Here is a 27,978-nt window from a genome sequence, read left to right as displayed (position 1 = left end):
ACCTAAGGGGATCTTCCAAGAAGGCAAAGGGAATTCTTCCAACCATCTTTCTCTTGGGGTCCTTTTATAAGTGTCCACGCGTTTTGCAGCCACGTCTCCTCCTTCTCTTCCACCTCCTCAGGATACGGTCGGCTTCTCTACCCAATGCCAATATCTTACACTTGAATGGTGTCTCTATACTTGCCAACCTCTTGTGAGGGTGAGGGAAAGAGAGTCAAGCCTCATTGCTGAATTCCTTGTGGGGGGGGGGTCTACCCTTGGAAACAAACGTTCTTATCCTCCCTTACCAAAAGAATGTGAATAGTTTGTTGTCTTGCCATGTTGCAAAGGCAAGATAATTTGTGTCTTTTTTTCAAGTATTTCAAGTTTGACTAAGCTTGTTTATAATTCTCTCTTTTGTTTCCTATTTGTTTACGATGGCACTGGTGCTAGGGGAGTTTTTATCTCGTCCGGATGCAACACTTCCCCCTCAACAAATGGGCAAAGGAGGAAGCTGGAGGACCCAGTGAAATGTTTGTTGGCTAAAAACGCTGAACTAAGGAAATATAAGAAAGATGTTGTAGCAAAGTGCCAGCAGGCTAAGAAGAATACAAATAAACTTCAAAAGTAGTTCTTGGCCCTTATTGAGACCCAATTAAAGGCACCACTAAAAGTAGCAGAATGGACCCGCCTGGACGGCTTCTAAACTTGCCAGAAATAGTTTGCGGCACATAGATACCCCCCGACGAGTAAGGAAACATCCTTCCAAATTTTTGAGGCGGCCTTAGATAGCTCCCCTAATCCCTTCACAGCCCCTCATGTTCCAACTATTGAGTCCCCCCAACAGATTAAGGTAATAGGTTTGCTCGACTTTTATCCATTCTTAATGAGATTTTCCACGTGTTGAACGATATAGCTAGACAATTCCTTTTAGATGATGACTTGGACTACCTTTTGGGGACAATCGTAGCATAGGTGCAGACCCTTCCTCCTACCAACGTGCATATGGCTATGGAGGTCGATGTTTTGGGGGAAGAACCTAGAGTCAATCCCTACCCATGACAACCCTCCCCCCCCCCCCTCTTAGAGGTTCCAACAGCTGAGACCCCCCTCACCCACAAGAATTCCCCAAGATAGAAGAGAAAACCACGCTGGTGGGGCAAGAAAAATGATATATTCCCCTTTCTCTTGCATTTTAAAAATAATTTTCTGTCTTTTCTATTTCACCACCCATGGGAAGGGATGAGATAATTTTTACTTTACCAGTTTTGAGAATACTTTCTTGGGCCCCTTCCCGGTGGTTTGGTTCAGGTACTTATATGCATATTTCTAAAAGCTTGCCACCTGCTTGGTTTGTTAGATTATTTATGATCGGGCTTGCTTCTTTCCCCCTCTTTTGTGGTGCTGCTTTTGGTTTGCTCCTTACATTTTATTGTTTATCCTGTTGAGGAATAAAAGGCTTAGGTGAAATATTTATGGCAAATGAGACGCGTTTCATCACACAATTACATACTTAATTCAAGTATTTTAGAAACTAGTGCATAACAATGATAATTGAATTATGCATCTTTTGAGTGAATAGTTCATATTAATCCCTTTTGAAGGAAAGAGAGCCAAAAAGCCCCAAATGGACTTGAAACCAATCAAGGGAAGTAAGGATAGAAACAGACTTCAACATTGGTTAGGGTGTAATCACGCCCTATCCTAACTTCAGAGTTGTCTGATGGGAGAAACTATTTTGGAAAGTTGTTAGAGAAGATTTGTTTCCTTATGGCTGAAAAAAAAAAAAAAACACGAAGGGAAAGAAAGGAGGCCCCAATTGCTGTAGATAGAAGAGAAAAGAAGGAGGGAGAGAATTCATTCATCATTTTGGAGCTTGGGACCAAGGAATCAAAGGACGTCGGCCTCGTCAATTAATTTTTCTATCTCTCTAGTTAATGTTTTCTATTAGGATTTTATTTAGCTACGAACATGTTGCGTAGCTAAATCTATTTTTTGATTCAAGGGAAACGTTAAATCCAAGTGTTATGTTTTGAAATTTTGCTTTTAATCTCACTTTTTGAGAGATAATGTGTCTTCTTTCTGACAAGGTTTATTTTTCAGGCAACGCCTGTCAGGCAGTAGGGCCTTAATTTGCTAGTATGTAATGAGAATTTTTTGATTCTAAATAGAGAATATTATGAAAATTATTTGTCTGGATGATTAAAGCTTTCCAATGGGATTACTTGTTTGAAGAGCATCGTTTCTTTACGAAGGTTCTTTTATTTGAGACGAATTGGTTCCTGAGAAAGATTTGTTCCAAAGAAGTCCCTACTTGGGGGTAGAACATTTTTCTGACAAGGAAGTGTGCCTGAAGGCATGACTTATTTTCTGAGGGGATACTGGCATGGGGGCAGGACTTATCTTTTGAGGAGATGCTGGCACAGGAAAATGTTTTGTTTCTAGAGAAGGATGCTTGCCTGGGAGTATGACTTATTTTTTTAGAAGAATGTTTGCCTGGTTTAAGCATAGAAACGCTTGAGATTGTTCATGTTCCAGGATTGGGACAAGGAACATCCTTCCCTATCTTCTAACTCATAGGCCCCATGCCTCAATACTCTTGTGACTTTATAGAGGCATCATCAGGTCCTTGATGTATTCCACGTGTACTTACTTGTCACTTTTGTCCAAATAATCTACAACCACCTGGGTGAGTGTCTTTCTAGTTGGCATTGGGCCCCTTGCACACTTGGATATACAGATTTTCTCCTTGAACTTCATCCTTTTTGGGCCCTAGTTGAGTAGGAGCTCTTAAGGGCCTTGTTGAGCCTCTTTAGTTTGTGTTTGACTTTTATATGTGGGCCGCAAATTGAGTCAACTATTTTTTATGATATTAATAATAAATTTAAAATATAAAAAAGTATTCGTTTTACGCACACTATTAAGTATAAAAAAATAAAAATGAGTAAAAGGTACGGAGTTAATTAATTTTTTATTATAAAAAAATTATTTTATTATAATTTTTTTAAAATAACTAACAAAAACATGACGAGTCGCGATTTGAAATTGCGACTCGTCATTAAAGTAATGGGAAAAATGGCAAAAAATCTGAAGTCGGGATTCTAAATCCCGACTTGGTATTTTTCTTTTTTTTTATTTAAATTATATTTATATAATTTAATTTATATATGATTAATTTTAACAACATACTAAAATCCAAAAATTAATAAAATTAATATTGCATTAACTTAAAAAATTACAATTAAGGGTACAAATGTAATAGTTATTTATTTTGTACAATTGTAAAAAATTACATTAAATGTATAAATGTAAAAGTGTATATTTTTGTACAATTGTAAAAAATACAAAAAGTATACAATTAATCCTGGCTACCTGGTACTGGCACATCTGATTGTGTTGAAGAATTTCATTGTTGTGTTTGTTGACGTGCACGTCTTTGCGCCCAATCCATCTCGTTGTGAATACGTGTTGTTTGATTTCGACTAGGGCGCGAAGAGATGCGAATAGTAGGATCGTGGACCAATTCAAATCCCGGTACATCCCAATAATATTCGGAATGCACGGGTTCAAATGACTTAGAATATGTATTCTTATAAGTCATTATATCATAATAATCATTCACCAATGATGCAGCATTAATCATGTATGCAGCGCATACCTTTTGAGCGTGACTGCAAGGAATACCAAATTGAGTCTATTTGCCACAAGAACATTCTCGGTTCGCAATTTTGACAACATGGTGTTGACTCCATGTCCACTGTGACGTCTTTTAACAACCGAGGCGGACTGTTGGAACTAATGGTATTTGGTGACGATATGTTCAACAGAATTTTGATGCCAACCATGAACATCTTATATGCAAAATCCGTCCACAGTTGGTTGTTGGCCAACATTATAGTACTTCTTTCTAACCTCTCACGGAAATAATGGACACTTCGCTGAAACATCATCTCAGCAATTGTTGTCAATGGTAGGCGGCGAGCCCCTTTCAATACTCCATTTATGCATTTCGACATATTGGTTGTCAGAATTCCGCATCGCCATCCACCATCATGTGATGCTGTCTACTTTTTCTTGTCGATCCTATCTAACCACTGAAACGCCTCTAGTGACTGGCTCTTTATCTTCTCTATAATGCGATTGAATTTTCGGATCTGATATTCAGAGCCAGCTCTCCAACAAAGATCCTTCAACACAACATTTTTGTATTTACTGTTGAAATTGGAACACACATGCCGCAAGCAATATCGGTGCACGCCGTTGGGTGGCACGAAATCCGGACATTCACGTACAGCTCTTGTGATACCAGCATGGCGGTCAGAAATAAGGCAGATACCCCGTCGCCCTCGTATAATATGTCTGCTCAATTGTCTAAGAAACCACTTCCAAGATAAATGTGATTCTTCATCGATAATTGTAAAAGCAAGAGGGAGTACCTGTTGATTTCCATCCATGCAGCAGCAATCAACATCTTGTGTTTGTACTTTCTGTATAGATGGGTCCCATCTACACTGATAAGGTTGCGACAGTATTGGAACCCTTCAATACACGGCTTGAACGCCCAGAATACGTACCCTATCACATATGCACCGGTTGATGTGTCGCGGGCTTTATGTTGCCATTCAACAATCATTCCTGGATTATATTTTTGGAGAGCTCCCAAGTATTTGGGTAGCTTTTGAACGGAGCTCTCCCATGTGCCATAAACCATCTCACGTGCCATTTTCAAACTGTACCATGCCTTTTAATATGGTATATCGTATCCGGTATGGTCTTTCACAGTCTGGATGACATGCTTGATTCCGTACGAAGGGTTGCATTTTACATGTCCTAACAATAAAGAAGCAGCATATACTCTATCTAAATTACCGTGTTCGAGGGACATTTGATTCAATATACATGTATGGTCCCCTCCATATTTTGTTATTGTCCACCTTCCCATTTTTGGTTTGTAAATGCCTCGCAGCTCCCATCTACACCGCATAGCTCAAAAAAATTAACACGAATCAGTTGAATAATTTTGTATGCTTAGAATCATCTGTCAAATATATATATATATATATATATATATATATACCTTCGGTGGTATGCTTACACAATACTTTCCACTTGGTCTTTGAACTCTCAAGTACTCAATACTCACGTCGGGCATATCGTATTGAGTGATCTTTCACCGCCTCGATTAAAGCTTCTTTATTTTTGAAAAGCATTCCCACATCAAGTCTGCCTTCGTTTTTGTCATAAAATTTTGCATACCTTAAGTTCGGTACATCAATGGAATCCATTGGTACCTCCGGGAATGTTTGTTCAAAAAATGGTATGGAGCGGTAAAATGTTTGCTGAGTAGTTCAATGTGGCGTAACCGGTTGAGAGGATGTTGACGTACCTTGTGCAACATTTTCGGCCATAATATTTATGTCAACATCTTCTATTCCATCCTCTAGTGGAATTGGATAATCCACTTCATCCGGTTCGGAAGATGCATCTGATTCATTAGCCAGGCTGTCCGCAATAGGGTCTTCTGGCTCGCAATGTCTTGTGCAGAAGTTGGTATAAAATGGGAGGTGGATGGAGTATGTGAGTGGGTGGGTTCTGTATAATTAAGTTCAATATTATCGAGCCCTTGTGTGACAGACACCACGTTCGGAGTATAACACTCTGTATTATAAATTTTTGACAAAAATTTATCATAACTGGATGAACGAGTAATCCTCATCGCTGCAATGGGCGTCTGATCATATGTAACAGACCATCCACTCGATAATTCACCACCAAAATACACAAAAATCTCAATGCGAGAAGATGAAGAAGACATTTTTTTACAAGTTTCTACGTAAAAATGAGGAATGTATTTGATATGGGATGAACGAGGATATGCTGCTTGAAACAAGATGACGGAAACAAGGGTTGTACGCATATATATAGGGCTCGAAATGCATTTATTCAGGTAGGTCGCCTACCAGCCTTTAGTAAAGGCTGGTACAACCTTTATTAAAAGCTGGCACGTACCAACCTTTATTAAAGGCTGATACCTATCACCTTTAAAAGGACATATATATATGTAATATTATACAAATATATAATATATATACATATATCATATATATATATATATTCAAAGGGCTGGCAGCGTGCCAGCCCTCATTAAGGCTGGCAGCGCCAGCCTTTGACCACGGCTGGCCGCGGCCATAATTTTTTTTTTTAAAATTTTAAAATAAAAATTTTCACCCACCCTCATCCACCATTATAAATTGACGGATGAAGGGTGGTGGAAACTCACTGTCCTCCTTTAACTCTCGTGCCATTTTATTTTTCACTACATTCATATATAGGAGATTGTGAGGTTATCTCAATTTATTTTTCGTACAAATGGATATACGTTCAGTTTACGGTCCTCGTGATAGTACTGTATTATCTCAACAAGCCCAACATAGGTTCAACGATATTCCAGAAGGTGACCTAGATGTCGTACTAATTTCATGGCGTGCGGATGGTAGCTTTTTTGGAGTTATTTTCACCAAAATAATATGTCCGAGCGTGTACAAGAAATCCTACACCAAATAGAATTTTATGGAGTTTATAGGTGCGGACGCCTTCAATTAAATCAACACCTCCTCACTGCATTAGTGGAGAGGTGGCGATCGGAGACGCACACTTTTTATTTTCATGTAGGGGAAGCCACAATTACCCTACAAGATGTACAAATAATTTGGGCACTCCCAATAGACGGCGAGCCAGTGACTGGAATTGATTTCGACCGCACAACACAACAATGGCAAGAATATTGTCTTACTTACATAGGCTTTAGCTCGGATACAAATGTGTTGAAGGGCTCGAGACTACAGACATCCGCAGTTACATCGTATTTGGCGGTGGTCGAAATCACTTATAATATTCCCCAGGTTGTCTTCGTCCAGTACGCACGTGCCGTTGCATTACTTCTATTTGGGGGATTGATGTGCCCAGATTTCTCAGGTAACTATGTCTCATTATTATATCTTTCAAAATTAGAAGATATAGAAACCGCGAGGAACTATAGTTGGGGGAGTGCTGTGCTGGCATTTTTATATCGCGAATTATGCAATGCCAGCACAAAAGGCAAAGCGGCAATTGGTGGAGCGCTGCAATTGCTACAGGTAAAATTGACTTAAAAAGTCTTACACATTTTTTTTTTGCTATTGATATTCATTAATAACGCATATTTGTATTGTTCGTGTAGATTTGGGCATGCTCACGGATTACGCCACTTTGTCCTGAACTTGGTGCCCAACGGCTATTTATGGGCCAAGTGCAAATGGACAACAATCGCTGGCTCCCAGCAGCACCATATGGTGCTACTTGGAATTGTCAGCACACTCTCACCACTACAGTTCAGGAAACTGTACAAGTCATACGAGAAATTTTGGATGAGATGCAGGCAGATCAGGTAACTTATTCTTAATATTATTTGTATATTTATACCGTGAATTAAATTCGTATTAATTTATATTTTTGTATTTATTATAGTTCATATGGCAGCCGTATGACATGGACTCGGATGTCATTATGGCTTACGACGATGAATTGAACCCCCAGTTATAGAGGTCATCCGTTCCGTTGATATTCTACGCAATAGTTGAAATGCATCGTCCCGAACGGGTTGTTCGCCAATTCGGGATGAGGCAGAATGTACCAGAATCGACGGATACCCGTGATATGAGCCTCCATCAGATTTTCCGTAAAAATCACGCGGGCGTAGATTGGTCCCTGCAACACATACAATATATCACTAGATGGCAAAGACGATATGACACGGTTGTACATAGGCCACTCATTTCCAATAGAAGGGAAACAGAACGAGGTTATTGGAAGTGGTACTACAACATAACAAGAAATTTCATGTCGTCATCTACTGATAGACGTGTGGGAAGCGGGTACCAACTTGGAGAAGCACCTATGTTGCAAGTTGTGGTACGTTGTTATATAATATTTCATGTTTTATTTTATATATATTTTTTAACAACACAAGGCTCATTATTTTTCTACACTTTTCAGGCAAATGAGGTGAATGCCCTTGAAACTTTATGTCGATCTAGACCACCAAATATCGAAGGATATAATCAATTGGTGGATAGATTTGAATATGAGTTACATATTATCAAGGAAGTTATAACCCAACAGCCACAACAAATTGCTTCTCCATCCGATGATGCTCCCACAACATCCCACAGGCAAAGAAGAAGTTCTAGCCGAATGTCAACTGGTTCAGTTGAACGTGATGATATTGGGGTGGATATAGCTAGTCCTTCTACAGTATATCCACCTCAAGATTACTACGTACCTCAACCGCCTCAAGATTATTATATGCCTCAACCGTCTCAAGGTGATTGGTTTCAATCGACTCCATATATGTCAAACCAAACACAAGATTATTCTCTTGACCTTGGTCTTGGTTTTAATCAACCATATACACAAGGATATAATATTTCACCAATTTTATTTCCACCATTTGGTGCATATCGTGACAATGTGGAGTCAAGTTCCGAAACATCAAGTCGGTTTGGTGGTGAAGAAAATGAGGCGCAAAATGAGCCAGTTCAAAATGTGGGCGAGGAAATAAGAAGACCTTGACGTCAACGCCACATACGACATTGTGGAACGGGTGGACATTGTTTATATTTGTAATTGTATAATTTAATATAATTTTTTACAATTGTACAAAATAAATAACTATCACATTTGTACCCTTAATTGTAATTTTTTAAGTTAATGCAATGTTAATTTTATTAATTTTTGGATTTTAGTATGTTGTTAAAATTAATTATATATAAATTAAATTATATACATATAATTAAACGAAAAAAAAGGGGAAAATACGGAGCCGGGATTCAAAATCCCTACTTGGAGTCGGGATTCAGAATTCCGACTTTGGGAATTTTGCAATTTTTGGCCTTATTTTAATGACAAGTCGCGATTTCAAATCGTGATTCGTCATGTTTATGTTAGTTATTTAAATAAATTTATAATAAAATAAAATTTTTTTTATAATAAAAAATTAATTAACTGTACGTGGGTCCACCTGTACAAGTTACAACAATAGAGGGTCAAGGTACTAAGCGGAGGTGAACAGGTGCCAACCGCATGCAGAGTAGTCAAAATGACTGGAATATCCCTAAATATCCATTCTCAATTGACAAGAATGGACATAGGCAGAGGGCAATGGCACCAATTTAGGGCCTGAATTCTGGAAGTGGAAGCGGAAGAAATAGAAGAGGGGAGAAGGAGGGCTCTCTCGTTGTTTCGGATAGATCTCACACTCCAGACAGAGAGAGAGAGAGAGAGAGATAAAGCGAAATCCCCAAAAATAAAAAAAGGGAAATTTTTGGTATGCAAAGTCTTTCTCAAATCTCCTCCTACTTCAACCTCTACTTCTTCTGCAGCTGTTTACTCTCAGTTACATATGTAAATATACACATACACATACTCGTACTCATACATATACTCACGCTATTAAACTCTATAGACACATCTAACCCTTTTTGTGATTTTTCCCTGAAATCAGTTTGACAACCCCCGTAATATTACATGCATCGCCTAAAGCGCCTTTCCTGGTAGCCCTGAGTTGCATTTGATTGATTATGATTATTCTTTTTTTTGGAATTCTTTGCTGTGAGGACTCTACTTCAGCTTCCGGATTGCGGGTTTTTCCATTTCGCTCCAATACTTTGTTGGGGTTGTTTGATCAATGGTTCGATTTTTTTTTATTAGATGAGGGTTTAATTTTTTAATTGTCTTTCCGTTGTGTTTTTCGGGGTGGGGGTGGGGGTGGAGGTGGAGGCGTGGGGATTTTGGGGGATAAAAAACCTGGTTGGATTAAGTTGAGTCGAAATGAGTTTTAACGGCTTGTCAATGTAGCTTTTTCCAAATTTTTATACGTATATGCTAATTTTAATCAGTTTTAACTTGTTATCCTCTGGGATATATGTATATGACCGTACATAATTTTGCTAAGTTATCTACACCTTGAACAAGTGTTGGTTTTTTCTTCCTTGCAAGCTAGCCTTCAAATGTATGTATTTTACTTTCTTATCTTCTGGTTTATTGGGAAGTTTCTGGTTATTATGGGTCAAAAAGACATTTCCCCTGGGGTTAAAGGTATTGCACTAATAGATTAGGGAAGGATGCGGAGAATATTGGATCTTGATTTGGACTCCATTGCTTTTGTTGTCTTGGTTTTAGGGGAAAGGAAAATTGTCAACTCGTTTCCGTTTCTGGTGTGGTTTCATTTGGGGAATAATCCTGGGACAGTTTGCTCCTTTTGGGAACTGAACAATTACCAAATGCTCTGTCGGCTGTGAATTGTTCTTTTTTTGTCCCAATGCAGATATTTGGCTAGTGGCAGCAGGAAAAATGAATACAAAACTTGCTTCTCTGTACCCATTGGTCCATGAATATCTGACTGGGAAACCCAACACCTGAAAATTTACCATATTTCAACCAGAACATGGAAGTAAAATGTCCTTTCCTAGTGCATATCTCATATTTAAGAACCAGAAATGATACTTTTCAAATTCTTCATGGTTAAATACCTTTCAGCCCCTATCCATGCAATCTGCAGATGGTTTCTCTTTTGCCTGCTGCCATAATAACAATGTAAGCATGCAGATTCTATTGGTGGAGTCAAGGCCTCAAATTGTGTTTATTGTGTGACAACACTTGAAAAGTAAGACAATCATGGCAGAGAACACTGAAATTGAGGACCGGGTGGATCTTGATGATGACAATTACACTGAAGAGGATGATGACGTCGAAGAACCCATTGAAGATGAAGGAGCTGGAGAGGCTATTGAAGAAAATGGCAAAGAGTTTCAGGAGGACATAAGAAGTGAGGATGGCGGGAAAGAACAATCTCCAGGAACAGATAGAAATGATATTCGCATCGGGCATGTGGAAATTGAAGAAAACCCTGCATCAATTAAAGCAGATGAGAAAGAAAAGCATGCCGAACTTCTGGATCTTCCTCCTCATGGTTCTGAAGTTTTCATTGGAGGACTTTCTCGAGATGTTTCAGAGGAAGACTTAAGGGAACTCTGTGAACCCTTTGGTGAAATTTTTGAGGTTGGTTGTGTTTTAGCAGGAAAAGTATTTGTTTATGTATGGTGCAAAATTGTTACCTCTATGCTTATGCTATTCCTCTGCATTTCCATGTATTACTCATAGCATCGTCATATGGCAGATAAGAGTAATGAAAAACAGGGATACAGGCGAAAGCAAGGGCTTTGCATTTGTAGCCTTCAGAACAAAAGATGTTGCTCAAAAGGCAATTGAAGAATTACATAATAAAGAATTCAAGGTGATTTGCAACTTATTCTCAAAAAAACTTCTCAACAATTTTAGTTTTTGTGGTGTAAGGAGTTTTTGCATATCTGATGTTCCACTTGGTTTAGTTCAAATGTGCTCCTTCTTTGTTATCGGCAATCTGTTTCCTCAATGCAGGGCAGAACATTGCGGTGTTCGCTATCAGAAACTAAATACAGATTGTTCATAGGTAATGTACCTAAGGGTTGGACTGACGATGAGTTTAGGAAAATCATTGAAGAGACAGGTCCCGGGGCTGAAACCATAGAGCTCATAAAGGTGCTTTTTGGTTTTTGTTACTGTTGAAGACTAAGCATGTGTCTGCCTTTGACGTACTTCTCCTCAAACTACAGGATCCACAGAACCCAGGTCGTAATCGGGGTTTTGCCTTTGTGGAATATTACAACAATGCTTGTGCTGATTATTCTAGGCAACAAATGTCTGCTCCAAGCTTCAAGCTGGATGGTAACACACCAACTGTGACATGGGCTGATCCAAAGATTACGCCAGATCATTCTGCTGCTGCTGCTCAGGTATAACCTCAATATTGGAACCCTCATTATCAATGTCCAAATTTTTAAAATTTGATGCCTTTCCTGAGGAATTATAGTCTAAACGTAGTTTTAGGTTGTCATTTATTCATGTGCTGGAGAACAAATGCTTGAGATGTCACTGAAATCCACTTATGGTGGACTAGATCTGCTAACATGGAATAACATACAAGAAGATTTTATTACTTAGAAACATGTAGCGATTGGATAAGAATGCATCAGGGGATGGTGGACCTTGTCTAAACACTACTGAGATGAGTAGGAAGATAATTTAACTCATTGAGAGTTATTATTGCTGAAATTTTCCTGCAGCTAGCTGGGAAAAGATGTTGGCTGCATTGGCTTGAGATGTAAAATACCATCGCTGATTTCAATCAGCACAACTTTTGGTATGAAAGAGTAATATTCATTGTGTAGTAAACTGTAAAAGTACTAGAGCCCATTGATTGAGCTGGACTTATCAACAAGCAAATTATTATTTTGATGCTTTCAAGATATACCTGCAACTTTTTCCCAAGACTATAGAGAGTGGTTCATGCTTATTAAAGGCACTAGATGAAACGAGTGAAATCTTCCTTCCTCTTTCTAAATTACTAGACTTAGCTGTATCCTGTAGAGGAACTTCTAGTCCAGAATTTGCAAGACCTATTTCTCCCAAATGACACCAGCATAATGTGCTCTTACTGCTTTTCCATGTCATAATTCTGAAAGGTTTTCTCATAATGGCTTCCTGTGGCTGGTAATAATTTTTTGGTGAGTTGGTAGTTATCTCCTATGCGATTGTGCCCACATTTTTCCTGTGTTTGGTGTTCAGCTCAGATTATAACCAACCTATATTTTGATAATACAAGCATTTCTATGACGAGAAGAAACAAGGGATAAATGCACAACTTCTGAAGCAAGTAGGACTGTATGTGATTATCCTGGAATTTGAGGAGTTATGATGTACTTTATCTATCAGAAAACATGCAGGAATGTGCATTACTATGTGATTATGCTGCAATTGTATGAGCCTCCAAATGTCCTTGTTTCTCCATTTTGTCAAGGTTGCTGAGGGTATATCATATATGTACCGTTTACATTGGTCGGTAGACTAGTGGCAGAAAATGAGGACTTCTGTTGTTTATGCTTATCGGAAATATCACTGATGCTCCCTTTTTAATGTTTATCCAGGTCAAGGCTCTTTATGTGAAGAATATACCTGAAAACACACCGACTGAACAATTAAAGGAACTCTTTCAACGCCATGGGGAAGTAACAAAAGTTGTTATGCCACCTGCCAAAAGTGGCGGAAAAAGAGATTTTGGATTTGTCCACTATGCGGAAAGGTCAAGCGCATTAAAGGCCGTCAAAGACACAGAAACATATGAGATAAATGGTACATTTCCAAATATTCCTGATCTGGGATAAAAATTTACTCAATTATCATTAGTTAGTACTGCAAATTGGTACGTGTGATTAGAATTGCATTAAGCACATGAAAGTTCATAGTTTTTAAGGCTGTGATCTCTTCAGAGTAGATGCAATCTTTTGGTTAAAGTCATTTGGTTATCGCACTTTTGTAGACAGACTTGCCACCTTGTATTTTGATTGGTACGTGTATAATGCAGGTCAGGTGTTAGAAGTTGTTCTTGCAAAGCCTCAGACTGAGAAGAAGTTTGATGCAGCGAATCCCCACAATCCTTCTCCAGTCCCGAACTATATTCCTCATCCAGGGTATGCTGGTATACCAGTGAATCCTTATGCGCCTATAGCTGCTGGATATGGTACAGCTGCTGGTTTTCAGCAGGTAGTCACTGGAATCTTCTGCTGTCTTTCTATTGTTTCCCGTGAATGAGTTCTTCTAAAATGTTGGAATCTGCAGCAACCTATGATTTATGGAAGGGGGCCAATGCCAGCAGGAATGCAGATGGTGCCAATGGTTTTACCAGATGGTCGAATTGGCTATGTTCTGTAAGTTGCTCTGGATATAATTATGGTACTTTTTGATGTTGATGATTAATGAGGAGATTCTATATCATTGACTGGCTTGTGTTTTTTATAGCCAGCAACCTGGTGTACAGATGCCACCACCTGTCAGACCACGGAGGAATGATAGGAGCAATGGTGCTGGTGGACCACAAGCACGAGGTGGAACGAGCAGTAGTAATGATGATAGTAACCGTAACAGACGATACCGGCCCTACTAGAAGTGGGGAGAAGTAAAATGTTGTACTTGGATAGCCAGCTGTAGCAGATGAGTATATCCCTGAGCCACTTGCCTTTTTGCTTGTTCAACCTTGGCACAGGGGAAATAGACGTGGTAAATTCAAGCATTAGGATGATGGCAGTAACTATATTTTATCATGTTCTTTACTATTTGTTCGTTTGTCTGGGAAGAGAGAACAGTGTGAACACTTGTTGGCAGAGCTTTATTACTATACATATGAATTTGAATATTTAAGATTCTGCTCTAGCTCTATGATTCATTGAGCATTCTCTTTATTCTCTTTCTAGACAGCTACATCTCATGCTTGAGGGTAGGAGCATGCGTGGAACTATTGGGTCATGCTATGATCTTAAACCTAGTGGGCATGAAGTTTATAGGTTAGAATGCTAGTGCTATGATATTTTCACATTTATCGATGCAGTGTCTGGCGAAACACTATAAGTGAGGATTAAGGGGCAAGGAGGAGAGAAGCCTTTATTTGAACCTCTGAAACAATGAGTGTTCTTGGTGGATGAAACAGTAATTATTATCATGGGCAAATCAAAGATGTTAAGTTTGTTAATTGTATGGTGTTCATCTTATCGTGGGTGCAAAATGTATTGTCCAAGTCGAAGAGCAGATGTGGCCCAGGGTGCTTGCGTTTGGTAATTGGTAAATCACTAACTTTTTGCCCGCGCTGCTGGTTGGAGAGGGTTCTAAATCAATAATGTATGTGTCCCTTTATTTCTTTTTGCGTGCTAACAAAATATAACAAGATACTTTTTTACCAAATCACAAAAAGAAAAAAAAGAAGATAATACACTTTTAATGAACAAGGGAAGATTTAAAAACATTTTAAAATTTTAGCAAAATTATTTAATTTGATAAAGCAAATCATAATAAATAATGATGTCATGTAAACTTGAAAATTGGTAAACGATTCACCTCCTTTTTGCCCTTAAATGTAGTGCAGACATATTGACATTATTGTATACAGGTGTAAAATCTTAGAAAGATGTCTGAAATGCGTTTATCTTGAGAAAGACCCTGAATCGAGTGGAATACAAGTTTTCACCTATGGCCTTGACTATGTGCAAGTTGTTGAAGTCTCCTTTCCAATTCCTCCAACCGATCACTCCATTCTGGTTTAATGCATAAGGGCCTAACATCGCTGAAATTGGAAGTCTCCTGCTTCGCTGTTCCCGCACTATTGCGGCCTCTAGAAAGGCCACCAGTGTTCCTCCTCGCTTTCTTTTTCTTGGTTTTGTCGGCTGTGGCTCTCTCAAGTGCCATCAGTACATCAGCGCCACTTAGCTGCCTCTGCCTCTGCTGTTGTTGCTGTTGCTCCTCCAATTTTTCTTGCTTTTCAAGGGGTGGGGGTGGTTCTGACTCTATCCTTGATTTTGTGGCGTTTCGGTGCTGTGGCTTATTGGAATTGAGGGCAGTGACAACTACCTGCCGCGGACCACCCATTTCGCCTCCGTTTTGGCGGTTGGCGATGGGCACAGAATGTAGTGGAGGTGGTTTGGTGGTGGAGAGGGCGTTGAGTGGCCATGGTTTTGGTGGTTGAAGTGGCAGAGCGGCCCACATGGTTCTATGGCTGCTGCGCTTCTCTGCAGCTGGTGGTCTTGGTCCTAGCAAGTAGGAGAGTAACCCATATACACTTTATAAGCGTACGCGCGACTCAACCCAATGTGCAAGACCTACTTCTAGTACGTGCGGGTTGGACTTAATTATTTTTTATCTAACCTCATATTTGCAATTTTTAAAAAGTTTAATTCAAATCCAGCCCAACCATAATCAAAATCGCACTTTACATTTTAATTGGATTGGGATGATTTGAGGCGGTTTTTAGTATAAAGTCAATTACTTGTACAATAATATTAGTATTTTCATATGCTTTTTTATAATTATTTATGATAATAAATGCATTTTTTGGCAATTATAGTTAGAAAAAGTATAAAAATATGATATATCAATTACAATATGTAAAAAGTAACATGGTTATATATTTATCATAGAATAATACAAGTAAATATGACTAACTTACCAATTCTTTTAATAATATTGTGAAAAAGTCCTTATTTTGAATTAAATAATAAATCAAACTAATTATAATAGTATATATTATGAAGCAAATATTACTTGAAATAAAATAAGATGATTATAAAAACAGATTGTAACAAAATGATTATATCATATATTTTTAAGTTTTTTTATTTATGAATGGCATAAAAAATTACTAACAACCAAAATTAATTAACTCAACAAAATTGTTACATTATAATAATAAGATGAATTTATGAATAAAAATATGTTAAATTAGATTTAAAAATATCATTTTTACAATTAAAGTAAATGAATACAGTTAAAAATAAAATAATTATTCCCCACTTCATTTATATTATAAAAACTAATTTTTTTCTACATCATAGATATGCAATTTTTTAGTTAAAGTAAATGTCAATTCAATTCATATAATATTGGGTCAAGATAATTATAAACATACACAAGCAGACAAAAAAATTCACACACGCATGTATATATCCATATATGTGTGTAGGATATATAATAACAAAGATAGATAAATAAAAATACATAGTGGTTGATTTTTTTTATATGGAGAAGTAATGAATAAGAAAATTTAAAAATATGTGTTGATAATATAAAAATTCATTAAAATAGAATAAACATGTTTATTTAATTTATTTTGATTTGGTGCTTTTTAGTTATAGTTTAATATTTGTTATCAAATAAGTATTAGATTACCTTGAAGATCACATTCTGAATAAGTAGGACATTGTCCTACATGTTACTTTAATTTCTTAAAAATGTATGTTTTTTTTAAATTTCTGTATTGTGTGTGCTTCTTTTTATGTAGCATATATATTTTTTCCAGTGACTATTATAATTTTTAAAGATTTTATTTAAATAGTTATTAGTTGTGACTATTAGTATTTATTTCATTAGAATTGATTTCAATATATCAACTGTAGGGGAAGGAGAAAAAAATATAGTTTCTTTTTGAATTGTTTAATATGATTGAAGGAAAGTAAATTTCAAATATTTCATCTTGTACATTTATCTTTATTTTGTAGTAAAAAATGATAAACTATTATTATGCTAAAATATTTAAGTTATTAAAAATTAAAAGCTTATTAATAAAAATATGCTATCAAACAAAAATAAGAACACACTTGTATTGGTGTTATTAGCTGGAGAAGAAAAAAGAATTTAAGAGACATTATATGTATAGATAATTTATTTTTCCACTTAATTATGGATGAAAACAAAATTAGACCTCCGGAGAATTTTATATACATTCATTTTTATTTTTGATCTATTTATTCTCCTTAATCAAACATCAATTTATTTATTTGTTTTTTGTACATTGTTGTTTACTTATACTTTTCTTATGCACCTATTTTTAACCCAATCAAACAAGCAATGAGGTGGTGTTTGGTTGTGGAATAATTTTCTCATCTAAAACAAAAATTATTTCAAACACATTTCATTATCTATACTAATATATATATATATATATAAGGGATTCCATACTCACAAACTGCGATTAATGACACAATGCACCAATTTTTTATAAAGTCAAAATGCCGTTCAACTAATAAAATAATTTACTTATTCAACTTTCTAAATTATACATTAACTATAAATTAGTTTTTTTTCTTTTAATTTTTTAATATAATGTATTTATTTGTATATTATACTCTTATTTATAATATATTTTAAAGTATAAAAAATGATTTATTATATACACATAAAATCAACGTATCACAACAACTAGTTATACTAAAGAAAACACATCACATTACTTACAATTATTATATTTTCTTTTTTTACTCAGTACTTTGTACACATCACAATAATTATTTTTACTATTTATCTCATATCTAATCACATACTCATTCCGAATCTCATTTATTTCTCGTTGGGACGAGATGAAAATACAATCAATTACAACTAAATAATTTCTTTAGTTGCAAACTTTAAATGATCCACAGTCACACTTTCTCGGTCAGCAATTAATGGCGTTGCCACTTGCTAGAATGGGCTTACCTAATTAAGATTGGATAATTATAGTCTCCTCCTCCAAAATATACTTAATATTTCTATCATTTATAAAATAAATCACTTTGTTTATAAAATTTCACCGAATTTGTGAATATTAATAAAAAAAATTAAATAAAAATTAATATTTACCCTCAATTGACTTATTAGTTGTTATTAACTTATTGCAGGTTAAAAAAAAAATCTCTCATTAAACTACCCTTGTATTAGTAAAGTACATCTTCACAGGATTAACATGTAAATATATATAAGAATAATTTGATCATACAAGATTTGTTTGACCTGTTATAAACAGTAATAAGTCAATTGAGAATATAAATATGAATTTTTATTTGGTTTTTCATTAATATAAGCAAATTCAGTGACTTTTAATTAATGAATGGATTTATTTATAAGATGAAAGTAAATATCAGTGGTACTAGATATAATTTTCCAAAATCACAGAGGATCCACATATGATTATATCAAATCTTTGGGAATGAGAGTATAAATTATCCCTTAAAGTTGACTAGTACTACTAATATACAGTGATATATGCTTTTGTATTGATTAAAAGGGATAATTATATTTACACACCCTCACCTATTGTTTTTTTACACAATCATTCTTGTCTTTTGAAAAATTACAGAAATCACCCATCGCAGTATTTAAAACCTAAAGGTACCCCTATTAATTAGGTCAAGCTTTAAAATAATTTTTCAAGGACAAAAATGCACTTAGGGTGTTTCTATAATTATTAAAAGGTGAAGAGGTGTCAAAGTAATATTTATGAAGATGAGTAATAGGACTAACATATATATATTTTTTATTATTTATACTAATTTCTAATTTAAATATAAATTATCATATTAACTTTTTTGTTGAATCTCTATATAAAATTGTACCTTTTAATAATTAAAATATTAAATTTAATTATATATAAATTATCCTGTAGTAAAATTATTAAATTCACCCTCTATTTCTATTTATAAGTAAAACATCCCTTCTACCTTTTGATAATTACAAAAATACCTTTAAGGGTATTTCTATTGTTGAAAAATTATTTTAAAGGTTGACCTAGTCAATAAGGGCAATTTTGAGTTTTAAAGGCTGCTAAGGGTGGTGGTTTTTATAATTTTTCCAAAAGTAGGGATGATTTGTTTAAGAAGACAATGAGTGAAGGGCCGTAAACATAATTATCCCTAATAAGTAATTGGATTGGAATTAAATGTGCGATGACGCATGTTTCTAATTTCCCCTTAACTTTCTTCAAAATTCAAATTAATAGATCTTCCCTGCTTTTGTGTGTAATTGAATCTTGATTTGTTTCCATCAATATACTTAACTCAAAAATTTGAAACAGATTCCTTCCTAGCTACATACATATTGATAAATACTGATGATCAGAAGGTCTTTTAAATGCTTATACATAGATATATTATAAGAGTTCCAGTTTCCCTAATATATAGTAATAATACTTAAGAATATCAAAGTAGAAGGGTGCATGCAGGCCGGCAGGGCAGCTCAGCTCAACATTCTTAGCACGCACTCACTATGCAATAGGTGGCACCTCTACTGGGTACTTATCAATACAATCGTACCATGGACTACCCCTGCACTCTTTAGCAGGGATATCCCTCAACGCTTTCCAGACAGCACTGTTACACTTGAAACCCGACCCGAATGCAATCTGCCACACCCTATTACCTCTGGAAACCCGACCTTTTGCTTCTGTGTATGCCAATTCGTACCACAGTGAACTACTAGATGTGTTCCCAAAGCGATGCAGCGTCATTCTTGATGGCTCCATATGCCACTCCGTAAGTTGCAGATTCTTCTGAATCGCATCAAGAACTGCCCTCCCCCCCGCGTGTATGCAGAAGTGCTCGAATGCGAGCTTGAAGTTTGGTATATAAGGCCTCACCTTAGCTCTCAACACCTTTCTCTTCACCAACGTTACAAGAAACATCAACTGCTCCGAGAATGGCAGAACTAGAGGCCCTAACGTCGTTATATTCGTCTTTAATGCATCCCCAGCCACCGCCATCAGTTCTCTAGCTAACGAAACTCCAACTATGCCCTTGTCATCTTCTCTTTGGTACACACAGTTATAGCTATTGTCATCCGCTCCTTTGTGGGTTCGTACCGAGTGAACCAGCTCATACTTTGACCGCCGCCTGTCTCTGCCCTTGTTTGACAGCAGAATGGCTGCGCCCCCCATCCGAAATATGCAGTTGCACAGCAACATTGAGCGGTCATTGCCGAAATACCAATTCTGGGTTATGTTCTCTGTGCTCACCACAATTGCATATGTGTTAGGGTTAGCCTGAAGTAGGTGTTTTGCCAGGTCTATAGATATGAGGCCAGCACTGCAGCCCATTCCTCCAAGATTGAAGCTCTTGATGTCTGTTCTGAGCTTGTAACGGTTGACGAGCATGGAAGAGAGAGATGGGGTTGGATTGAATAAGCTGCAGTTGACAATAAGAATACCAATGTCCTTAGGCTCAACACCTGTCTTGCTGAAGAGAGAATCCAATGCGCCAAACATGACGGCTTCTGCCTCCAAACGGGCTTCTTTCATGGATAGCATTGGGGGGTTGGAGGTGATGCCCTTTGCGAAATAGGTCTCGTCACCAAGCCCGGAACGATATGATATTCTCTTCTGGAAGTTAATTGAGTCTTGTTCAAACGCACCATTTTCTTCTGTCAACTTCATGAATGAATCTATGGACAGTTTCCTCTCATCTTCTGGCTTGTAACATGCAAAATCAACCAAGTAAACAGGGGTTGGTCGCTTGGCCCAGTAGATGGCCAACAAGAACATAAGTAGAGTTGAGCCGAATACGAGGGTGGCAGTGTCCATGACATTAAGTGTTTGATTCATCCATATATCAGAGAAAAGGGTGAAGAGTGGTAGGCCAGTGATGAGCTGATGGATGGCAGTGGCTATAAACAAAGACAGGAACAGGAAGAGAAGGAGAGTGCAGGGAGGATTAATGAATGAATAACCATAGCCTAATTTGACATATTTGAGCTTCACAGACTGCAAAAAGTCGGGCAATGCTCGCTTGATTTTAATGACCATGGATGAGGAGTCCTTGAAAGCCACTTCTGCCAGTAGCCTCTCCTCATTCATCTCTATGCTATTATTATTCGTTTCTCCACCGCCTGCTGCTGCACCAGATCTCTCCATATCTATGTGTGTGTGTGTGTGTATATATATATAAAATGATCAAGATCGAATGAGGCTAGCTAGATATATAGCTCTGATTGTTTTTCTGTATTTGTTTTTGGTCTCAAACAAAAAATTGTTGGTTGCCTTGTTTCAAGAAAATTAATATATAAGCTCAAGAAGTAGATAGATTCTCAAACAGAAATAATTGGATAGAAAAGGCAGTGCTGTAACCGCTACTGTTGGTTGGGATTGGAGGAGAAAAAAAGGGGATGGAGTATGTTTTTTATAGAGTAGCAGAAAGAGGGAAGAGAAGAAACATAAAGCTGCAAGAAAATTAAACCAATTGGCCCGACATTTAATGACTCATCACTGTCTTTAAGAAATCGTATGGAAACAGATGGATAGCTCACCTACCTCAACCTCAACCTCAACCTCAACTAGGGGGAATCCGGAACACCATGTGAACATGGACAAGATTAGTTTACGTAAAAAATATTATATATATCTGAAATTTATTTATAATAAGCTAATCAGGATTAAAATATAAATTTTTCGTTCAAATATTTTGATCAATATCAATAAATTTCAAATTAATTGATAGATCTGTTTGTTGAAAGGGAATGAAAATCAAGGTACAAAACATAATTCTTATATATAATTACAAAATATTTACGTATAATTACAATAAATTTTATAAAAAGATGATACAATTATTCCTAAAATAATACATATCTTATTAAGTATTTACAATTTTCAAACTATTTGGTATTTCATAAAATCACTACTCCTATTTTATTATAAATTTATAATACTTTAAAAGATTACCTTTTAATGAAATCAAAACATTTGAAATAAATCCAAAGCTGTCCCTCATTCTTGTCTAGATGTGCCAATCAAATTATAGGTAGTGTTGTTGATCAGCATGGAGTTATTAACCAAGTTGCCATGTGACGTCGCCACATTTCGTCCAGCCAACCAATAATCTTTTCATATTAAAATTAATAATACTCGCATACATGAAGAATTTAATCCCCACCCCCCAACCAAAAAATAAAAAGAAAAATCTAATTTCATGACTTGCACACGCAGTGCAGTACAGGTATGTATGGTGGAGACATTGGAGCTTTTATTGTTAAATGATTAAATCACGTAATATGTATTAAAAATAGAAACCAAAAAACAAATAAACTCTTGACAATATGAAAAAAAATTAACTAATTTAGATGAAAAATATTAATATATTGTGTGTCTCTGTAGGTGCATATTGTTGTCAACTTATGTTTGGGAGAGAGAGATGTGAAATGAGAAGGGAGTTGTATTCAGGAGCGTGCAGTCAGGATTAATGAATGGAATCGGGCGAATTTTGGTAATTTAGGTAGAAATGGAAAATTTGGTTTTGGGTGGATAAAACCTAACCTAACCATATAAGGTAGCCCCTAAGTTGTACTAAGGAGGAATGGGTGGTGGGTGGTGGGTGGTGGGTGGTGGATATGTCCGTCAACAAACAAAATTATTAATGTAATGAGATGATCCTCATTCCTCATTCCTCATCAATCGCAAGCCCATCCCATCCCATGCTCAAACATTAACTTGTTATGTTCAGAATTAACTGATGATCATGTGGAAATTCGTGAACTATTTTTATCATGCAATACTGACTACTGCACCCTTTATAATCAGGCGTTGACCCGATAAAGTAATATTATATTCAGCCACATGTGGCTATGGAGGGAATATATTCAGCCACATTGAGAAAGAAGCCGGCAAAGGTGCAGACGCAGCTGGAATTGGAACTGGAACTGGAACTGGAACCGGAACCTACGTGTTGCACATTTTCATAATTCTCTATCTCCATCTCCTATACCAATGCGATTGAACTTATTAATGTGTATTTATGACCAACTTCCAACATCCATCCATCCATCACAAAGAAATATCCACTTCATTAATGGGGCCTTCACTCTTCCAAGAATCCCACATACACGCATGCCCTACCTACATAATCTGCATCAATCACATCAACATCAATTTTTTTTCTCTCTTTCTTTCTTTCTTTTTTTTTTTTATAAAAAAACGAGAAAAATATACACAGTTGCTATCTAATCCACCTATACTTGATAAAAGATAAAATTTTCTTACGTATGGAATGCAACCTCTAAGAAGAAAGGAATTTTAATTAATAGGGATTCAGAGTCTTTTAGCTTTGCTTTTCTTCATGCCAACTTGCTTCTGGAGACAGACAAATATTAATCCTTCAAAAAAATGTTACGTAGAAGAATTATTAGAGCATCCCCTTTTCCCATATTTTATGCCGCACGAAATTAACTTTGAACAGCAAGACCCATCTGTACTAGTTGGGAAACGGTTTCGTTCAAGAAAACCACCTCCACTTTTTTTATCATATGCAAATACAATTAGCAGCAGCTTTGAGTATCCCAATTCCCAAACAAACCATGATTTTTTCCATCCTCTGCAGTCTGTACCACAGCTTTAAAAAAGGTATATCATAGATCTGAGATAAGCTTTCATATTCATCCACCTTTCTATAAGAATCTCAAAGTAAAACCATCTCTTTCCCTGCAGAATTTCGCGTTTTGCCGCTGCTTTGCTGCCCGTTTTAGGATCTTCTGATATATGATTCATAATGTCGAGGAAGCCACATTACATGTCTTTGAGAGAGCCATCACAATTTAACTTCCAACTCAACTTTCATTACTAAGCCTAAAACCAAGACAATGGATTAACTGAATACCTCAAACTCAATTATATTTTTCAGTATATTCTCATCCCACCCATGACTTCAGGCCCCATTAGAAATCATATGGTTCTTCTGCCAGTGCCAGATATGATGATGCAAAAAGCTGGACAATCAAGGATTCGTTTGAATTCACGAGCACTAAAGTCACTCGTTACCATCTGTCGTAGAAAACAAAATGTCAACATATATCCAGTATCCAAATAAGATGCATGGTACTTGCACATGCATTAATGGGAGCCCACCTCGTTTTTTCATCATTTGATTCAGACGTCCAGACAATTCTTTTAACCCTGATGAGAAGGTTTTGTACAACTGCCATAAATTTAGAATTACTACATAAGTTAATCAATGTGCCCGGTCCTCAAAACAAACATACATAGAAAGGTTATTTAATAGTTGAACATTATCATGCCTTGTGGAACTCCAGGGTGTCACCACCAGTTTTGCGAAGCTCCACCATGTGCAAGGAAGGAGCCACCTCAAAGACCTGACATCAAAACCAACCAGATGCCCATATATTCAATGCTATACCATACTGAACAATACCAGAGGAAAGAGAAAGAAAAAGATACACTGACCACACCCTATCCATTAGGAAGTTCATGTTACTAATTATACAAAGTCTTTAACCCACAAAAACCATTTCCCAGAGTCTCCGATCAACTGAGAAAATTCCTCCAGAACTGTAGATTTTAAAATGAAACACCAAGACAAGTAATCAGCTTTTGTCAACATAACCATTTGATTCAATCCTTGTATCTGCTCATAATTACCAACAGATGCTTTAAATCTTAGAAGCATCTTTCCTGTTCCATCAATAAAGAGTAATCGGTTCATTGCTACAAGTTATCGCAGTAATTCACCATATTGTTCTTCAGCACACAACGTCCTAGTCACTGTAAGTACCTTGATCCCCAGACTTATACACACAAAATATGAAGTATTGACATTTCATTTGTCCAAAGCGAAGTTGATATATACCTCTGTAGCTACAGCAAGTTGGCCTTTTCTTCCTTTCTTGTCACCTTGTAACTTCATCTGCAATAGCTACAAAGAATAAGTGGCAAGTCGGCCAGAGGACTATTTCCGATGAACTGATGGGACATTGAATATTATCCTCCTTTCATCTAGGAAGAGAAGGCATGAGGAATGAAATGTCCAAGAAACTGTGTATAGTACCTTAAAGGTTTTTTTATGAACATTAAAACCCAAAGGTTTAGCAGCCTCCTCAATTTTTGACATTATCTCACTCGCAGGATGCTTGGATGTATTTCTCTCTTTACCAGGCCCTGCATTGTTTGATCCAAGACAAAAATAAAAAGGAAATAATTAGGTACCCTGATGATTTTGACTTTACCATGAAGGGGGGTCATTCGTGTCCAAACCCACATGGGTTGGTGGACCATTAGATTAGCCATATGTGACAGTCAACTGACACCATGAAAGGATAACTGCATATATGTACATTGACGACAGAATCAGCTATGTCTGATCAGTGTTGGTGCTGGCATATGGCTAGCTGGACAGAGCCCCAGAATAGATTCAACAACAAATTATGAAGGAACAAAGATTTATATAAAGCTACAGGGTACAAATTGCAGGTAGACTTTAATTCTGATCTTCAGAATTCTTTGTTCAAATGATTCTTTTACTTATAATATGCATCAACAACCACAGAATGGTGGAAAAATAAAGGACAGCTGAACTCACATACCTTCTGCTTATCAAACAAATTTTCGAGACTGAAACCCTGAGACCTAGAAATGAGCTGAAAGGCATTCATGGATACAGGTTTCTCTTTGCTTTCTGTAACAAGGTTTTCCTGTCAAAGAAAATGTTCTTGGTCAAATTGAAGTTTAGCTATGTATACACAGTAGCAGCTAGTACCAAAACAGAATTCTGTGATTTAAATAGCTTACCTCAGAGTCATTCAAGACAGCATCAACATCATCAAGACTTACTTCCTCTTCCTGCTCAAAGTAAGGTGGCTTGTAATCTTTCTTGAACCAATCATTTTCTAGAATTTCAGGAATAGTCATCCACTGCAAGATACCCACGAATTATACAGAAGAACTCCAAACTCCCTAAACATGTGTACATGAATTTGTCAAAACTAGAGAAAATGCATAAGAACTATGAAACAAGGAAAGAATAGAACTACAAGAAAGAGATAGCAGAGGAAAAACATCTTGTAATGAATGGACATTTGACTGATAAATAAGATAAAGACAAGCTTCGAAGAGCTCACAGTGAGTGAATTTGGATCCAAAATATGCTTAATCAGCTTTTTTGCACTGGACGAGAACCACGATGGAAACAAGAAATTGGCCTTTTGAATCTGGAAAAACAATTAGTTCGTACCACATTCCAAATGCAACTCAGAGTAGAAAGCAAGTAGAGCTCTCTCCAAACTTACTCTCGTATACAAAGCCATGAGGCTGGGCTCATTGAAAGGCAAGTATCCAGCCATCAGAACAAAGAGGATAACCCCACATGACCATATATCTGACGATGTACCATCATAGCCTTTATCAGTGAGCACCTGATGGAGAAAAGACATCTCAAAATCTTGAAACTGAACATAGACACTTGCGCCTTTCCCTTCTTAGTTCCATAAAACCATAAGTAGTACCTCAGTGCTACATAATTCGGCGTGCCACAGGCCGTGTGAAGCAACCCATCTTCCTATAAAGAATCATCATGAGATTTTCATCGTTCACTTCTGGAGCCCTCAGAAAAGCAAAATTCATGTAGGACTTCATGATAATGGTTACCCGACACGAACATGATAAAAATAGATTCGCATGCATAAGTGGAATTGACAGAAAAACTCGAGAACATGAAAGAAGAATAAGATTACAAGTATCCATTTTCTATCTAGTGAACAATTGTGTAGGGACCTTGCAAGTTCCTGAACAGGAAAATAAAATGAGCCAACCAAGATGCAGTCTCTAAACATGTATCAATCCCAAGCTGGAGCAGCTTTTTCTGACATGAACCAAAGATATTGATTGTAGATTATTATACTAGGATGCAACAAGAAGAAACGAGTCAAAAGGAAAGGCCGTTTGAGACCAAAATTTCTCATCATGGAATACATGAAAAAAGTGACGCATAGTTGAATAACACTTTAAAACAGATCCAAATAACGTTTCTGGCAGCCTTTCCACGTCTTCAAAATGGAAAACTTTGGCCCCCCAATGAGTCCATGACAGAAATTATAGACAACTCACCTGGACTTGCTTCTCAAATGCACTTAATCCGAAGTCAGAAACTTTAAGAACACCATACGAGTCCAGCAACAGATTCTCCGGCTGCAAAATTTATATTGAGACACGCACAACATTTCTAAACAAGGTAGAAAAAGAAAGTGAAAGTTTTGTTAAAAAGACGCATAAACTGTGAGATAGATAACAGGTCTTGTTCAACCTTCAAATCTCTGTGGTATATGCCTCTACTGTGGCAGTAGTCCACAGCGTTGATGAGCTGTTGAAAATATCTCCTAGCCACATCTTCTTGAAGTTTTCCATATTTAGCCTATAGAGGAAGGGAAAATGACATCACCTTTTTCAGGGCATAACAGCTGAAAATTTTGATTAAAATTAAACACTTACGATTTTGTCAAAGAGCTCGCCTCCATCAACATATTCAAGAACGATATAGATTTTGGTTCTGCTAGCCATAACTTATTATTGGCAAAAAACAAGGAATAGGTGAACTTAAAGTATCTGAGACCTTTAAATAAGGCAACAATTGATAAAAGATAAGTAAGCAGAGTGTAGCAACAGCAAGCAGAGCAGCAGCATCGGTGAACATTCTTCATGATGCAGAGGGCTGCAATGCGTAGTCATTTTCCGCTTATCTACTTTGTAGATAAATCGCATTTCTTAGATTATGTTTTTATTAGTTGATTCACGCCTTGTCT

The 27,978-nt window shown here is 36.7% G+C and overlaps 3 protein-coding genes and 1 pseudogene across 5 annotated transcripts; 1 reads left to right on the top strand and 3 right to left on the bottom strand.

Moving 5' to 3' along the window:
• Positions 1–4,043: 4,043 nt before the first annotated feature.
• LOC148786790 (uncharacterized) lies at positions 4,044–4,702 on the bottom strand. Its single transcript, XM_088886267.1, has 2 exons — positions 4,416–4,702; positions 4,044–4,350 (listed from the first exon to the last, which is right to left on the bottom strand). The coding sequence occupies exons 1-2, from the start codon at positions 4,700–4,702 to the stop codon at positions 4,044–4,046; spliced, it is 594 nt and encodes a 197-aa protein (XP_088742393.1).
• A 4,474-nt stretch (positions 4,703–9,176) lies between these two features.
• Positions 9,177–14,322, top strand: LIF2 (RNA-binding (RRM/RBD/RNP motifs) family protein). 2 transcript variants are annotated; one of them, XM_088885635.1, is made up of 9 exons: positions 9,177–9,343; positions 10,577–11,076; positions 11,195–11,311; positions 11,455–11,595; positions 11,670–11,849; positions 13,041–13,245; positions 13,478–13,656; positions 13,732–13,820; positions 13,912–14,322. In XM_088885635.1, exons 2-9 carry the CDS (start codon positions 10,693–10,695, stop codon positions 14,054–14,056), a joined length of 1,440 nt encoding a protein of 479 aa, XP_088741761.1. In that variant the 5' UTR covers positions 9,177–9,343; positions 10,577–10,692; the 3' UTR covers positions 14,057–14,322. The 2 variants fall into 2 exon arrangements, with proteins under 2 accessions (XP_088741761.1, XP_088741760.1); XM_088885634.1 differs by having other exon boundaries at positions 9,178–9,343; positions 10,624–11,076.
• A 5,151-nt stretch (positions 14,323–19,473) lies between these two features.
• On the bottom strand, positions 19,474–21,576 carry KCS1 (3-ketoacyl-CoA synthase 1). The gene has a single exon (XM_011102364.3). It carries the CDS (start codon positions 21,311–21,313, stop codon positions 19,673–19,675), a length of 1,641 nt encoding a protein of 546 aa, XP_011100666.1. The 5' UTR covers positions 21,314–21,576; the 3' UTR covers positions 19,474–19,672.
• Positions 21,577–23,565: 1,989 nt separating this feature from the next.
• On the bottom strand, positions 23,566–27,738 carry LOC105178830 (CBL-interacting serine/threonine-protein kinase 9-like; annotated as a pseudogene). The gene is made up of 13 exons (XR_016067746.1): positions 27,668–27,738; positions 27,483–27,590; positions 27,287–27,367; positions 26,697–26,738; positions 26,470–26,613; positions 26,302–26,391; positions 25,973–26,095; positions 25,768–25,875; positions 25,233–25,342; positions 25,035–25,091; positions 24,466–24,540; positions 24,296–24,365; positions 23,566–24,211 (listed from the first exon to the last, which is right to left on the bottom strand). The product of XR_016067746.1 is annotated as a CBL-interacting serine/threonine-protein kinase 9-like (transcript).
• Between the last annotated feature and the right edge of the window lie 240 nt (positions 27,739–27,978).

Source organism: Sesamum indicum, linkage group LG10 (genome assembly GCF_026168435.1).
Source record: "Sesamum indicum cultivar Baizhima isolate 11 linkage group LG10, ASM2616843v1, whole genome shotgun sequence".
Lineage (NCBI taxonomy): Eukaryota > Viridiplantae > Streptophyta > Magnoliopsida > Lamiales > Pedaliaceae > Sesamum > Sesamum indicum.
The sequence above is the reverse complement of the archived record's forward strand: the minus strand, read 5'-3'. Positions and strand labels throughout refer to the sequence as shown.